Consider the following 14,489-nt stretch of genomic DNA (forward strand, 5'->3'; position numbering starts at 1 on the left):
TCTATCAGATTAAGATTTTTTGGATTTGGATATTTGGATATATCTCTTGAGGTGCCATGAGAGGGATTTCGGAGCCTCTTCACAGCGCCTTCTGCCTGCATTGCCCAGCACAACTGGGTGGCCTGGCCCAGGCAAGCAATCCTAGAGGTGAAATTGTGGCTTTAAACCATCATTTACTCCTCCGCCTGCACGAAGGGGTTGGCAATCTCCTCACTGCCATCAGCAGGCGAAATGAGGACAATCAGAGTGCCACGGGCAACGATCAGGCCCAGGGAGCGCGTGGTTGAGTTACCCGCATCATCTGGATGACATTATTAGCTGCGTGATCTCGTAGAAAGTAGAATGAAAAGACGAATCCCTACCGCGCATCGTCTCCTTGACATCATCCAAGACGAGATTCATAAGCTGGTCATAACCCTTGAGGGTACCGGTGACTAGTGGGAACAAGGATCAGCAAAACACAATCTTATATAGAGCCTTTCCCACCAGGAACACTACTCTGCCGGGAAAAATGGACAAATCAGAGAGAATCTCACCTTCACGACCACCATTGAACTTGACTTGGACCTCCTTGTCCATATATTTGCCCAGATCAAGGATATTCTCCTTCTTTGGCTTCTCTTGCTGAGCGGCACCGCCGCCAGTTTTCTGCTGCTGGCGACCGCCACGGCCACCGCCGCCGCCGCCGCGACCGCCGCGGAACGAGCCTCGTTCAGACATGACGAGAGCGGTGAGAGAGAGTGGGAAAGGGTTAGAAGAGAAGGGAGGGGCTAGGGTCGCAAGGTAGCTTGGGACCTGCAAAAAGAGCTCGGGTACCGGGTTTAGTGCACGGTGAATGGGTGGATGAGCTTTGGTGGATGATGAGTGGTGGATTTGGGTTTGTTATGATAAGTCGTGTATGATGTGGTTGGGTATTTGGTAGGGGAGTTTGAAGGGGGAGCCCAAAGTATGAGGGATTAATTTTCAGCGGGCAGTTGACCTGAGGTGTCTGGTTTTGGTATTGGCAAAAAGGCAGCGGGCGGACTGTTGAGTTGTGAAAGAGACTCCGAGATCCCGCTGGTACCGTATCTTTGGTAATATTACCATTCTTACCATTTCCCACCCTCCTAGGCGGAAATCCTCCTTAATCATCATTCCACGATTCTTCCCACGCGGTCATAGCCTCCAGGCATCCACGAAACGACCCTCCCCACTAAGGCTGAAAGTACAAGGCTTATTTTCTGGATCGGCGAATGGGCCCATGAATCTATTATGGAGTCAAACTAAACTAGGCATCCTTGATTTCTCAATGTAGATTATGATTGTGTTGTTGAATGTCCTATCGCCCCGATGAAAAGAGAGAGGCCAAAAGGGCGGAGAGGATGCCAGCGCACCCAGAATAATGTCGCCAGCGGAGAGGCGGCGGGACTCCGCTGGTCACGAGGCTGTAACGGGACTGCGTATGGTATACGGAGATAACGTACAGTGTACGATGGAGGAGTCGCGGGATTTGCTAACAGACATGGACTAATTGGATAGTTTATAGACGATAGTTATTTACGGAGTAGAGAATACAGATTAAATGACACTAGATAGAGTCCACTTAAACCTATCTAAAATATTAGGATTAGTATTAATAGTCTACCTTTCGGGGTCGAGGTACCAGGTACAGTAACTATTCCCGTCCCTTTCCTGTCCGCCTGGCGCTTGTCTCGCCCCCAGTCAAATCCACTCGGTTCCGGCTGCCCTGCTGCACGTTTTCCTCCCTCCCTCTTCCTCTCATCAACTGCCCTGCTCACTCCTCCTCCTATTCCCTCTGCTCCTCTCCCTAATTATCCTCCCGGAAACCATTCATGGACTTGAGTCTGTCCGCTCGATCGCCCTCTCCCCCAGCGGTTCAACCCGCGCATTCAGTCTTCCGCCCGGTATCTTGACAACCCTCGCCGCTCACCTCCCCCAGCCTGGCCGCTCCATAAGCCTAGCCTTTTCATCCCTCTATCTTCCATCTGGTGTCTGAAACATCTCACACGACCAATATATATCTATCCGGATTACAAGACCTCCTCTCCTGTATTCCGCTATACCCTACAATCAATTCCACAATGGAGCCCCGCCCCATGACGGTGGAACCGTCAAACAAACGGCCGCGGTCTCCTGGAGGCGACCACCCGCAATCCCACCAGTCCAAGATGCCAAAAACACACTCCAATCACCTTCAGATCAACTATCTCGCGCGCCAATACCCGGATAATCTTCCCCTAGTCGCACCGGACGATACCATGCCCGCGATCATCCACTTGATAGGCGAATACGACGGAGTACTTCATCGCCATGAAAGTATCGCCGGAAACCTGGGCGCATGTCCGCTGGGTCCCATTCTCATCAAGCGCTTTGAGCGCTTGTTCGATGGACCCCCGCGCGTACTCAAGTCGCATGGCAAGGACGGTCCCACGGTGACTTGGTTGGATGTGGTCGAGTTTGCCAAGAACAAGCCCGAGCAGTTCAATTTGGAAAAGTCTCGTAATGGTGTGCGGGTCTGCCAGTTCTATACCAAGCAGTGTCGGGTAGAGATTAGTGAGGAGGACTTTGTGCTGATTGCGTCAGGCATGCCGCAGAAGATGATCCCTCCACAGCCGATTATCGAAGATGAGGAGAAGGAGTTGGGCGCGCTGGAGATTTTGGAGAAGAATCTTCAACAAATTATTCAGATGGCTGATCAAGGTAAGCAAATATTCAGCTGTCATCAGCTTTCATTCCTTCTTCAGTGCCTAATTTGTCTCCTTTCCCAGTCTCCGCTCGAGCCCGTCAGCTTAGCTACCGTCTGAAGAACCGCCGCACCGCAATTGTCAGCCGTCGCGAAAACGATGCCTCTCTCAATGCGCAAACGCGCGCTGCTGCTGCCGATGTGTGGCGTGATATCAAAGCCCCCGGTCCTGCCAATGGCCAGTCCATTGCCTCGCCATCGGGATTTGTCGCGGTCAATGCGAACCGGCCTGAGAACGAGTCAGAAGAGGCTCCGCTCCCGTCGCAGTTCATGTTCTCCCATTCCAATACGGAGAATATTACCATTATCAATGGAACTTCTATCAAAGGGGCCTCGCCCACAACGAGAGCAGACCTAATGAAGAAGTTCTTTACCACGGCAGACCGCCAAGCTCGTGGCTATGACGAAGTCACCGGCACAACCAATCCGATTCAGCCTCGACCTCGACCTCAAGGCTCGGACCCAGCGGAATATAGCATCTGGAATAGTAACACGAATAACAACAACGGCAGCGCCAGCGCTAGCGGCAGTGGTAGCGGCAGTGGTAGCGGAAACACCAACAGTCCCAACATTACCAACAACAATTCGACACCAGTGGCTATCCCTGGAACCCCGTCCTCACTGCTGCCCCCTCCGAAGACCACCCCGCAGGAAAAGGATGACGGGGGACCATTCAAGCTGGAGATGGTCGCACGGATGGAGGAGCTTCAGCGCGGCGAGCGGGTCAACCCACCCTGCGACCGATGCCGTCGACTTCACATGGACTGCCTCAAGAATCTGACCGCCTGCATGGGCTGCACTAAGAAGCACGCTAAATGCTCTTGGCGCGACGTTAAAGAAGACGAGCTTCGAGCCGCATGGAATCCATCCGCACCCCGCGAGCTCCGAGAAATCCGCAAATCTCACGAGCGCATGGAAGAAGACCGCCTCCCACCGTTAAACCTACCCGGCCTCGTGCCCTCTCCGGGCGCCCCAATCTCCGCTGAACGAGAGCGCTACGGACGCCTAGACCGTCCAGCCCGACCCTCCGAGACCCCCAGCGACCCGCAATACTCCCAGCATAATCGCCGCGAATCTGCGCCTGGCGCGCCCCACATTGGCCCCGGCTCCGGCGCGTCTATGGGCCTCCCTACATCAGAGAAATCACCCCGCCGTGCCATGAGCGAGACGGAGGGTGGTGGTCGTGGACAGCAGCACCATGGGGCCCCGCCTCGACATGCGGAGGATGATGATCCCGATGCGAATCAGCGGTTGATGCAGGCTATTCTGGATACGGTGGATCACCACGCGCGAGTGGCGGCTGCTGTGCAGGAGAAGGAACGTGGTGCTGAGCGTGCTGGAGAAAGTCAGGCGAATGCTCATAAGGAGCGAGATGTGGATCGAGATAGGGAGCGTGAGCGTGAGCGTGAGCGCGAACGCGAACGCGAACGTGAACGTGAACGTGAACAACGCGAGCGAGATCGCGACCGGGACCGAGACCATGAGCGACGCATGGTGCAGGCTTGAATGACTCGGTCTGTGTGTACTATTGATGTGGTTTCATGTTTTTAACCCCATACTATGGCATGATTTTTTCCTTGGTTGTATAGCAGTGAGCGATGGCGAAACGGGAATGGGTCTGGGGGAGTTACGAGGTTCTCGTTCGAGCGTACATATTCTATTATCCTATATCCATGATTGGGTTCTCTTGTTTTTGTTTGACTTGTGTTTAGTTGCTATGAGTGGATATAACGACTGTATCATTGTTCAAGATCAACTGATTCTAGTCCCATTCCACCTACATATTCTCGGCAGTTGTAATTTCTGTCTACCCCGGATCTCTTCAACCCTCCGCATTTGCATCGGATATAGCAACTCCCAGCCCTAATCATTTGCTTTCGGTATCCGTCGGAAGTCAATGCTTCTGTCCAATCTTCGGATAGACATTTACCGATTCCTGCCCCACTGGGGTGCTTAGAGCATGCTGACCAATTGTGAACCATTGAGGAATGGAATATGTTCCGTGTGGGATGGTGGAGAGGGAAGGTCGGATATAGTCTCTTCCAGGAGAACATTTGAGTATTATAGTTGTAGAGAAAAGTGAAATACAAAATAGTATGTATTGTTATAGATTGTAAAATTGATAGAGCACGCATAGTAGACAATCTACCAACTTATTAGACTTGTACTGATGTAATAATCCTCGGATATCGGATGGAGTGGGGGATTCCCGACTTCTCCGTAATTCCGCTTCTCTAAGTGGGTGAGTTGCTCTTTTTGTTCTGCGGGGTGGAAGATCAGGAGATGAGCAACCTTCCGGATGGTAGCCGGGTTTAACTGGGGAAACTGAACCTATTCTTTTCATTCATTGGATAGATCAGTGTTGGACTATTGCATGAAATATTGGCTTTCTTGGAAAGCATACGGAGTACCTCCGTACACTGCACTACTAGTAGACTAAGTGTTCACGTCGTCTCCCACACCCCACCAAGTCCCGTCGGATTTGCCGAAGTAAGGACCAAACGATATAAACCAACGAGCTGGTCGCGCCAGAGATTGATCCTGGATTTCTTTTTTTTCTTTCTTTTACACAGACAAGAAGATTAGTCAATTGCTACACCTCCTCTCTTCTACCCCTCCATCCATAGAAAAACCATCTCATCTCATCTTCCCATCCAACTGCCGCGTGCCACCACCACCACCACCATGGACCCCTCAAAAGTCAAAATCCCCCCAATGAAAGACCTAACAGTCGACAACATAACCGAAAACGTCATCACAATCAACTCTCTCTGCGAAGACGAACGCATGAAATACATCCTCGAACGCCTAGTAACCCACCTCCACGACTTCGCCCGCGAAACCCGCCTCAGCAGCGATGAATGGATGACAGGCCTCCACTTCCTAACAGAAGTAGGCCAAATCTGCACAACCGTCCGCCAAGAATTCATCCTCCTCTCCGACGTCCTCGGTCTCTCACTCCTCGTCGACTCAATCGACCACCCCAAACCACCCGGCTCCACCGAGGGAACAGTGCTGGGCCCGTTCCACACGCACGATGCAGAGGAAATGCCAAATGGAGAGTCGATATCGCATGATCCGAAGGGCGAGCCGTTGCTTGTTATTTGCACGTTGCGGGATACGGAGGGACGGCCTATTGAGGGCGTCAAGATTGATATTTGGGAGACCGATTCCACGGGCCATTATGATGTGCAGTATGCGGGGAGGGAGGGGCCGGATGGACGGTGTGTGATGCGGAGCAATAAGGAGGGTGTGTTTTGGTTTAAGGCTATTACGCCTGTGCCGTATCCGATTCCGCATGATGGGCCGGTGGGTAAGTTGTTGAAGAAGTTGCATCGGCATCCGTATCGACCTAGTCATATGCATTTTATGTTTGAGAAGGAGGGGTATGATCATTTGATTACGTATGTCCCCTCTTCCATGTTTGATGTGATCTCTTTGGAAATGGAAATACTAACTATATACACAGCGCTCTATACCTCCGCAACGACCCCTACGAAACCTCCGACGCTGTCTTCGGCGTCAAGGATTCGCTGACCGTCGACCTGGGCAAGGTCGGTCCTGAATTGGCTAAGCAGTATAATGTGCCCGAGGGTCAGGCCCTGCTTACCTATGACTTTGTTCTGGTCTCGGATGAAGAGACTAATGCACTGCGCGCGGAGAACTCCAAGATTGCTCTGGATAAACTGGGGCGGAAGGTGAAGATTGTGAATGGGTTGCCTGTGCCGGATTTGGATTGATTGGCTATGACTGGCTGGGGATGATTTGGGGATGGATGCGGGTTATATCTTGTACAAGTCTTGATATGAAATTATTTGTGGATATCTTAGCCTTGAATCGGATGGTTTTGATATCTTATTTTGGCCCCTCGCACGGCATCTGTAAAGTCATTCGCACAGCATAAAAGGAACTCAATATGGAAGCACGCACTCGCCTGATCTATTAATCTCTGTACTCTCCACGGAAAATCGGAATGTGTCCTTGATCTCCGTAACAAGGTTGATTACGCTGTAGAATTGCGATTCCCACTGGCCCGTACTCTGTGTGACGGAATACTCAGTTCCACAAAGTATTGTATCCACCGCTTCCGTGGGGTAATTGTTAGGGCTCTTTGCTACATTGTTACTCTAGAACCGTTGAACAAGAATGACGGTGCAACTTATCCGACTCTTCCCAATTAGACAACCCATATCTCCTCGCAACAGAAATGGCCTATAGTCATGGCCATTTCCACAATCCGACTTACCCATCATTCCTCCTTCTGGGATTGAACCTACATCGACATGCAGTTTATTCTTCTCCTGCCATTGGCGGCAGCCTTGTGCGCTGCCATGGTGATTCCAGATCAAGAAGCCATCGAGGCTCTTTCACGGAACCATGTTCATCAGAATAAGCCAAGCTCCCAGATAGTTCTGAGTGAGGAAGAGAACCCGGATGAAGCCACAGAGGCCAATCCTTGGTGGAAAGTGTTAGCTGCCCTGTCCAAACATGATCTTGAATCAGTTCTTGATCAAAACTTGGAGCATTCTATGCGGGACGAAGAGTTAGATCGGCGTTTTGAATATCATGATCTATATCAGGAAGATGATGGTGACGATGACGACGGCGACGATAATGACGATGACGATGATGACGGCGACGACGATGATGATGATGGATCAGGCGACGAGCATCACCATTCACCCCATTGCCGTCGACCTGGTCACGGCTCGGGACATCATCATAAAGACAATGGAGATAAAAGACCACGCTGCGGCTGCCCAGGCCATGGAGGCCATGATGAAGATGGCGGTCACGACGGAGATGGAGATAAGGATGGTGACGACGACGGAGATGATAACCCTCCAGATGAATGTCCAGGGCATGGAGGGCATCATCATGGAGAAGACAGAGATGGACATAAACATAGAGGCTGCCACCACCATCATCTTCGACACTGCCCTGGACCTAACCATCCTCGCCACGGTGACGATGATGGAAATGACTCTCCTGATAAATGTCCTCATCATCATCCTCATCGTCGCCTGTTCCCTCGCCCGAAAAAACAAGGGCATCCAAGACGCAAACCATCTCATCACCATGACTCTCTGTAGATGATTTATGGATGCCATCTCTGATGCGGCGAGGGGTTTCTTTGTGCACTGATGCGGTCTCATGTTGTGTGAGGTGGGATGTCCTACTCAGATGTGGAGGTAGGATCAAAGTGATGAGTTGTGATGCGGAGGAAAAGGGTTACAAAGGTTGACCGGGAAATTGGATGCGTGCGAGAAGATTTGAGATCATGTCCAGCTTTGATGAAGGGAGGTCAATGAACACTCTAGTTAGTCTATCTATACTCCAAGTATGTTTATCAACAGGGAATACCAGCATAGCTCAATTAATCAGGAATAGGTATTGGATTTCTTTATCTGTCTGTATTTCCATAGAAAGTGCTGGCTGTACTCGACTGCGAGGTCATTCCAGGCAAAAGAAAAAAGGCAAAATGTAACGAGATCATGCAGAGGCTTTCAAAGAGCTCCTACAGGTGGTGAGACTGTTCCTCTTTCCGAGTTCATCAGTTCTATGAACAGTGACTGGAGAGGAACGGGTGGCGAAACAAGAAGCAACCAGTCTATCATAATCGTAGCTATTGTGAGCCCCGCGCGTGGAGAAAAGAAATTGGTAGGCCGAGAACTGCCGCCCACCAGAGGATCTTAATGCATCCTTCTGGTTGGCTTCATGAGAGCCTGGAACGATGACTCGAGTGCCTTCTTGACCTCCTTGTAGCTGACAATGAAGCAGCTCTGTTCGTCGCGGCTGACAAGGGTGATCTTCTCATCCGATCCGGCATCGAGCTTGTTCAGGCAAGTCATGACATGTCCGAGGTCGACCACGGCATCCCCAGAGGCATCAACTTGGTGGAAGACATAGTCCCGGAAGATCTTCAAGAAATAACGCTCGCCAGTCTCGGACCACTGTCGGTCGTGCTCGTATTCAGGTCGCTCATTGATAAAGTTCAACTTGGTCATCAAGCGCACCAGACGTCCGTTCTCGAGTTCGCGGCTGAGATCCGACGTGAGTTGGTCATCCAAATGAAGGGCGGAGTCAAAGGTCGACATCAACTGGGAGGAGATGCCAGTGATGAAGAGGTCGATAGTGCGGTCCTGATCTTTCTGCAACCCGTTCAATAGCCAAAAGACCGAATTCTTCAATTGAGGGCTGTACGCGCGAGTGAAATGTTCCATCGCCTTGGTGGGGTTGTGCATGACATTCGGCGAGTTGGCGCCCAGAGTGACGATCATTTGCCCGAAATTGACTAGATCCTGTCGTTGAAGGTCGGCCAGGGTCCGCTGTGAGTCAAACTGAACCACATCGAGAATGGAGCAGGCATTCAGGCGGATGCGATTCTTGCCGGTCAATAGAACCTTGCTGGCCTCCAGCACTCTAGCAGCAAGGCCATTGGTATGGATCGACTTGAGCGCATTCGCAATCTGCGTCATGTAGCCCCAGAGTACCTGCTCGGGGATGTGTGTGTTGTTCTGGCGGGTTTGAAAACGATTTCCAGCGCCCAGATGTTGTTCGGCAAGGGTCTTGGACAGTGGGTGGTAGTCCGTGACAAAGATAAGGGAGCTGTCCTGGAAGCTCCGGCTGGTAAACGCATCGTGAACGGTTACCACGCTCCCATTGCAAACGCGCTTCCACGCCTGGACGGACCGAATGGCCTTCTCATTGGTCAAACGGAAACCTACACAGGGTTAACGTCAGAGTTCCAAGAGAGATTGGAAATCCCGGCTTTTTGGTGTGTTCATACCTTCAAGTCTTCGGAGAGCATAGAAATTGCCATCTTTGCTGGACTGGGCTTTGTAAACCCAGCTTGGGTATCCGAAAGTTGCGGCATTCTTCTGATGGCTGAGATCCAATGGGACTAGAGAGTGGAAGTAATCAACCTGGGCGGGTAGTGTTGTATCTGCAGGGGATGTGTCAGTTCAATGCCATTCCAGGCCTCGTGCAGGATGCATCTTCACGTACTGGGGAGGGTCTGAAGGGTAGCTGCCGCCTTCTTCTGGAGCTCTTCTCGGAAGTCACTTGGGAGGAAAAGGTCGTGGACATTGCGTTGATAGCCCAGGGTGTTCTGGTTATGAGGGCCAATGGGGGCATAGAGATGGTATTGGACCTGCAATACTTGTCAGTGGGCTGAATGATTGAAGGGCGTTGGGAGTGGCGCAGTTGCACATACCGGCTGCTGGAAGCCTCCTTGGTTCGCGAAGAAAGCTCCTCCTGCAAGCGCAGCAGTTGGATCGTGGGAGTATGGGTTACCAGAGACCGGGCCAACGGCTCCTGCGGACAGAGGCGTCGAGGCCGAAACGAACGGATCAAAGGCACCCGAGTTGGCGAGTCCGTTGCCATTGCCTTGAAGAGGTCCCTTGACAGACGAGTTAGTCGGACGAAGACCAAGGCTGAAACTCCGATATTTTTCTTGGTTTCCTTTGTGGATAGAATCAAAGTCATCGGCCAAAGCACTCAGGCTCCTGGTGGAGCGCTTATGGAGATTTCCCATCATCTTTCTTATTGATCTCACTGAAGCGTGAGAGGACAACACGACGATTCATGATGATCCAACCATGTTTATGAAGGAAGAAATCGCGGAGGCTTCAAAAAAGGAAGGTGCGATCGAGACCGACTTACCACGTGAGCGCCTTCAAAACCCTGTGGAACAAACTCTTGCACATCGGCTACCGTCCAGTCTGGAGTTCCTGCTTCTTGTCGCCCCGTTGGTGTACTCGTGTTGGAGCCTTAATCATCAGTCAGTGAGAGAGGTCTCTAAAATTCAGGTCACGATAGTATCCTACGAGATGATGCCGAGACTCGGGGCTGGAACGGAGCTGCGCTCGCAGCCTTCGGGGAAATAGTTGTCGATTTCTTCGGAGCGGATGTGCCATTACCGGATAGGAGGGATGGTGTGAAACTCGGCGAGTCGACGTTAAACCGTTTCTTGCTGTACATGGTGGCTGATAAGTATTTTGTTGCAGATACAGAGCTTTGCGGAGGAGAAGAGAGGAACACCAGGCTTACTTATCTGCTTGATTTGCCGCGTTTACTTTCAGAGGGTCGTGGTTGAATGCGCAACCTATTATGACAGAGCCCCAGTCAGGTCTCCGTATTCGTGGACAATACCCACAACTATCATTCGGCACTAGCAAATACCTTTATCTTCATATCGACAGCGGCCGTAAATGGTTACATTACGGCAGAGTGTATCTTTCGCATTCTCTGTTCCAAAGACACCTCCAGTCAGCGCGCAAATCTATCGCAGATCTCGACACATCGATCCGATCAGACTGATCAGATGTCTCTTCCCGGGTTATGAGCAACACCGGGCACTTGCGAAACACTCACCTCGAGTCTTCATTTTCGGCGACCCCGTCGTGCGACGGGAATCGTCCAGCGGGGGCTTGCCGGAGGAGGCCATGACGATATGGCTGATATCGACGAGAGATACGAAACGGAATCAGCGCAGTGGCATCTCCATTGAACCGGAACTTGAAACGGAACGATTGATTCGATCGATAGGAAGCCACATTCCCTACGATCTGACAGCTGATTCCCGGTGGTTGTTATCCACGCGTATAGCGAGGCGATCGTCGAGGGCGGGTCAATTGCGGGTGAGATTTGGCGGGCGACCGAGGAGATATGAATATGTGGGTTCAAAGCCACACAATAAGAAATACACTGATTCAGGGTCTCCTCCCTCCTGAAGAAGATCGGGACTGATAGAACCGATGGAGCAGACCAGGACGCGGGGCGAGGCGAACTCGAGTGAAGGGGGACACGTGCACGGACCAGGCGGTCAGCCCGCGATCGCATCACTGATCCCCGGACAGGTCTAGTCCCGAGTATACTAGTATACAACGGTGTAATCATTATATCAAAATCTGCGACCGCGGTTCCTATTCAAGCTTATTATTAGTATCTGTCATATAGAGCCTGGGCTTATTTGAAGTTCCTTTTTTTCCCGCTTGACAGCCCGGGCATAAGTAGATATAGCTGCTAGCTTCAGAGACTACAGGATGGTAGGATATATATCCGGCATTGATCTTACCGCCTTCACACCGTACTTGTAGTCAAGCCAGGCGCACTCAATACTGTATACACCACGCTATTTATACAAATTAGATGTGAAGGCAAGATAAATTTGGAGTATCCGTCCTCACCTCTGATCAAAGAATGAATTATAATAAGTCAGTGATGGTCGAAAACGTGAAGGCAACTTCATGAATAAGTTTTCGTCACAGGGGTTAGTTGGGCAAGGCGGGAATAGGATCATGTTTTAAAATTTATTTGAATATGCATTCTCGGTGGCATTTAAAACCATTTACATCTGGGGGTAGATACTATCAAGCAGCATACAAAGTACATGAAGGTTGGTGGAGGGGTTTAAGCTTTGGAGATGCCACGACGTATTTGCTCCATCGCCGGAGACGGAGAATAGCTCCAGCTGAGGATCAATAGAGAAGGCGGTGTATAGGGCGGTGACCCCAAGTCGCCCATATAGCCATGTCTATCTCCACTTCGGTGGCTTCAACTTCAACGCTGCCACCTATCAGCAACGATGTCTGCGGATGAGGTTGACCTCGACCAGCTCTCGGAGAGCGAGAGACTGGCGTTGGAGCAGTACACAAGTGTGACAGGGCAAGAGCTAGCAGAGGCGATCCCTTTGCTGCGCCGCTCGCAATGGAATGTTCAGGTTGGTCGTCATACTTACCCCAGCTCCCGCCGAGGTAGCTATCTGCTCACCCCCACAACCTAGATTGCGATTTCCAAGTTCTTCGATGGAGAGGGGCCTGACCCGTTGGAAGAGGCTCGAGCAGCCATGTCCCAACCAGAACAACCTTTTCAGCCTGGGCCGGGTATCAATCTGATGAACGAGGATCTACTTCAACAAGTTCGGCCTGCCCAGCGTACCTCGGAGCCCGCCCCACGAGTCGACACGCAACCAGAATACCAACCCGTACACCGTCCCCCTTTCCTCCTCGCCCTCCTCTTCACCCCCTTCAATCTCGTCTACCGACTTCTTCTCAGCTCTTTCCGTCTCTTCGGCACTCTATTTCCCTTCCTCCCACGACTCTTGCGCACAACTGCCAGCCCAGCTCTTCAGGGAGCTCGTCAAAATACTACGGGCCGCCGACCGCTAGCACCTAAGGATACTGCCGCTCGGTTCATCCGTGAGTTTGAGGAGGAGTACGGGTCAAATCCGCTTCCATTCCTTGAGAATGGCTACAACATGGCCCTGGAGAGGGCGCATCGCGATCTGAAGTTCCTACTGGTGGTCCTGCTGTCGCCCGAGAACGATGATACGCATAATTGGGTGCAGGAGACTCTACTATCACCGGACGTCGTCGAGTTTGTCAATCCTCCCGGCGGCAATGGAAACGTACTCGTCTGGGGTGGCAACGTGCGGGATTCGGAGGCCTACCAAGTCGCCAATTCGTTAAAGGTCACCAAGTTCCCCTTTGCGGCGGTGGTCTGTCATACCCCCAACGTGTCCTCGACCGCCATGTCAGTGGTGGCCCGAATTGCTGGACCTCTTCCAACCTCTGAATTCAAGCAGCGACTCACAACTGCCGTCACCTCGAACCAAGGTCCCCTCTCGCAGATCCGTCAAGACCGCAGCCAACAACAGGCTTCCCGCAGCCTGCGCGAAGAACAGGACTCGGCTTATGAGCGGTCCCTCGCGATTGACCGTGAACGCGCCCGTCTCCGCCGGGAAGCAGAGGCCGCTCGACAGCGGGAGGAGCAAGAGGCAGCGGAACGCCAAGCTGCGGAAGAGAAGAGACAGCGCGATCTGGCCCAATGGAAGCTTTGGCGGGCACAGTCGCTCGGCGCCGAGCCTGGGACGGAGGTCAAGGACGCCGTGCGCATCAGTGTACGACTGCCTTCTGGTGAGCGGATCATGCGCCGCTTTGCGCCCAACGCCGACATTGAAGAACTCTATGCGGTGGTGGAGTGCTACGAAGCCCTGCAGGATGAGTCTCGACCCACCGATGTGGATAAGCCCGAAGGGTTTGAACACCAGTACGGATTCCGTCTGGTGTCTCCTATGCCCCGGGCTGTCTATGCAGTCGAGGATGGCGGGACGATCCGAGAGAAGATCGGCCGGGGTGGCAATCTACTTGTGGAGCCCATCGAAGAGGATGATGAGGAACATGAAGAGAAGGTGGCCAGTGCAGAGGCGGCTGACCATTCGGGCTGAGATGCCATGATGAATGAGATCGTGATCTCAGCTATGTAGGTTAGCACAATGTACTGAGTATTACTTGTGAAATTCCGCGATCACCAATCGCATCTAGAAGCAGCCTTAGTTGCTTTCACCGTAGCTTTTGTGTGTGATGACGCCAGCGGTGTAGGCTGTCGCACGCTACGTAATCCATGAAACCCTTGCATGATCCTGCCTGAAACGGATATTAATGTATGATGAGTACTACACTTGGCAATTGAGATGAGCATGCGACATGTACGTGGCCTGTAAGCCGGGCAAGGATGCCTCCCCAAGCCGAGAGGGAGGCTGTGGGCGCCACATTATTGACCAGGGTTTATAGATCAGATCCAGGGACGATGAGATCGTCCGGGTTCATCCGCGATATGAAACGGACGAAAGTAGAGTATGAACGGACGAATGAAATGGTCAATTAACAACCATCTTTGGGGGCAGAAACAGCGAAGTTTAGCCGTAGTTAGCACGATTGGCTGAGATTAGGCTGAGTCAGCC

The 14,489-nt window shown here is 51.9% G+C and overlaps 6 protein-coding genes across 6 annotated transcripts; 4 read left to right on the forward strand and 2 right to left on the reverse strand.

Annotated features, from left to right (window-relative positions):
• Positions 1 to 173: 173 nt before the first annotated feature.
• Positions 174 to 720, reverse strand: N7473_010090 (U6 snRNA-associated Sm-like protein LSm7; the record flags this gene model as incomplete). The annotated part of the gene is made up of 3 exons (XM_057156029.1): positions 174 to 301; positions 363 to 434; positions 537 to 720. 3 exons carry the CDS (start codon positions 718 to 720, stop codon positions 174 to 176), a joined length of 384 nt encoding a protein of 127 aa, XP_057004684.1.
• A 1,361-nt stretch (positions 721 to 2,081) lies between these two features.
• N7473_010091 (Zn(II)2Cys6 transcription factor domain-containing protein) lies at positions 2,082 to 4,249 on the forward strand (the record flags this gene model as incomplete). The annotated part of the gene is made up of 2 exons (XM_057156030.1): positions 2,082 to 2,700; positions 2,769 to 4,249. 2 exons carry the CDS (start codon positions 2,082 to 2,084, stop codon positions 4,247 to 4,249), a joined length of 2,100 nt encoding a protein of 699 aa, XP_057004685.1.
• Positions 4,250 to 5,317: 1,068 nt separating this feature from the next.
• Positions 5,318 to 6,536, forward strand: N7473_010092 (intradiol ring-cleavage dioxygenase). The gene is made up of 2 exons (XM_057156031.1): positions 5,318 to 6,147; positions 6,213 to 6,536. The coding sequence occupies exons 1-2, from the start codon at positions 5,429 to 5,431 to the stop codon at positions 6,481 to 6,483; spliced, it is 990 nt and encodes a 329-aa protein (XP_057004686.1). The 5' UTR covers positions 5,318 to 5,428; the 3' UTR covers positions 6,484 to 6,536.
• A 490-nt stretch (positions 6,537 to 7,026) lies between these two features.
• N7473_010093 (uncharacterized protein) lies at positions 7,027 to 7,840 on the forward strand (the record flags this gene model as incomplete). Its single annotated transcript, XM_057156032.1, has 2 exons — positions 7,027 to 7,286; positions 7,324 to 7,840. The coding sequence occupies 2 exons, from the start codon at positions 7,027 to 7,029 to the stop codon at positions 7,838 to 7,840; spliced, it is 777 nt and encodes a 258-aa protein (XP_057004687.1).
• A 596-nt stretch (positions 7,841 to 8,436) lies between these two features.
• Positions 8,437 to 11,192, reverse strand: N7473_010094 (PAN-complex poly(A)-binding subunit PAN3; the record flags this gene model as incomplete). The annotated part of the gene is made up of 9 exons (XM_057156033.1): positions 8,437 to 9,467; positions 9,534 to 9,689; positions 9,752 to 9,896; positions 9,960 to 10,145; positions 10,409 to 10,515; positions 10,573 to 10,718; positions 10,796 to 10,850; positions 10,928 to 10,993; positions 11,120 to 11,192. The coding sequence occupies 9 exons, from the start codon at positions 11,190 to 11,192 to the stop codon at positions 8,437 to 8,439; spliced, it is 1,965 nt and encodes a 654-aa protein (XP_057004688.1).
• Positions 11,193 to 12,313: 1,121 nt separating this feature from the next.
• Positions 12,314 to 13,997, forward strand: N7473_010095 (clathrin-mediated endocytosis regulator UBX3). Its single transcript, XM_057156034.1, has 2 exons — positions 12,314 to 12,467; positions 12,531 to 13,997. The coding sequence occupies exons 1-2, from the start codon at positions 12,333 to 12,335 to the stop codon at positions 13,971 to 13,973; spliced, it is 1,578 nt and encodes a 525-aa protein (XP_057004689.1). The 5' UTR covers positions 12,314 to 12,332; the 3' UTR covers positions 13,974 to 13,997.
• The last annotated feature ends 492 nt before the right edge of the window (positions 13,998 to 14,489 follow it).

This window comes from Penicillium subrubescens, assembly GCF_028828155.1.
Source record: "Penicillium subrubescens strain IBT 31985 chromosome Unknown utg000007l_segment0_segment0, whole genome shotgun sequence".
NCBI classification, from domain to species: domain Eukaryota; kingdom Fungi; phylum Ascomycota; class Eurotiomycetes; order Eurotiales; family Aspergillaceae; genus Penicillium; species Penicillium subrubescens.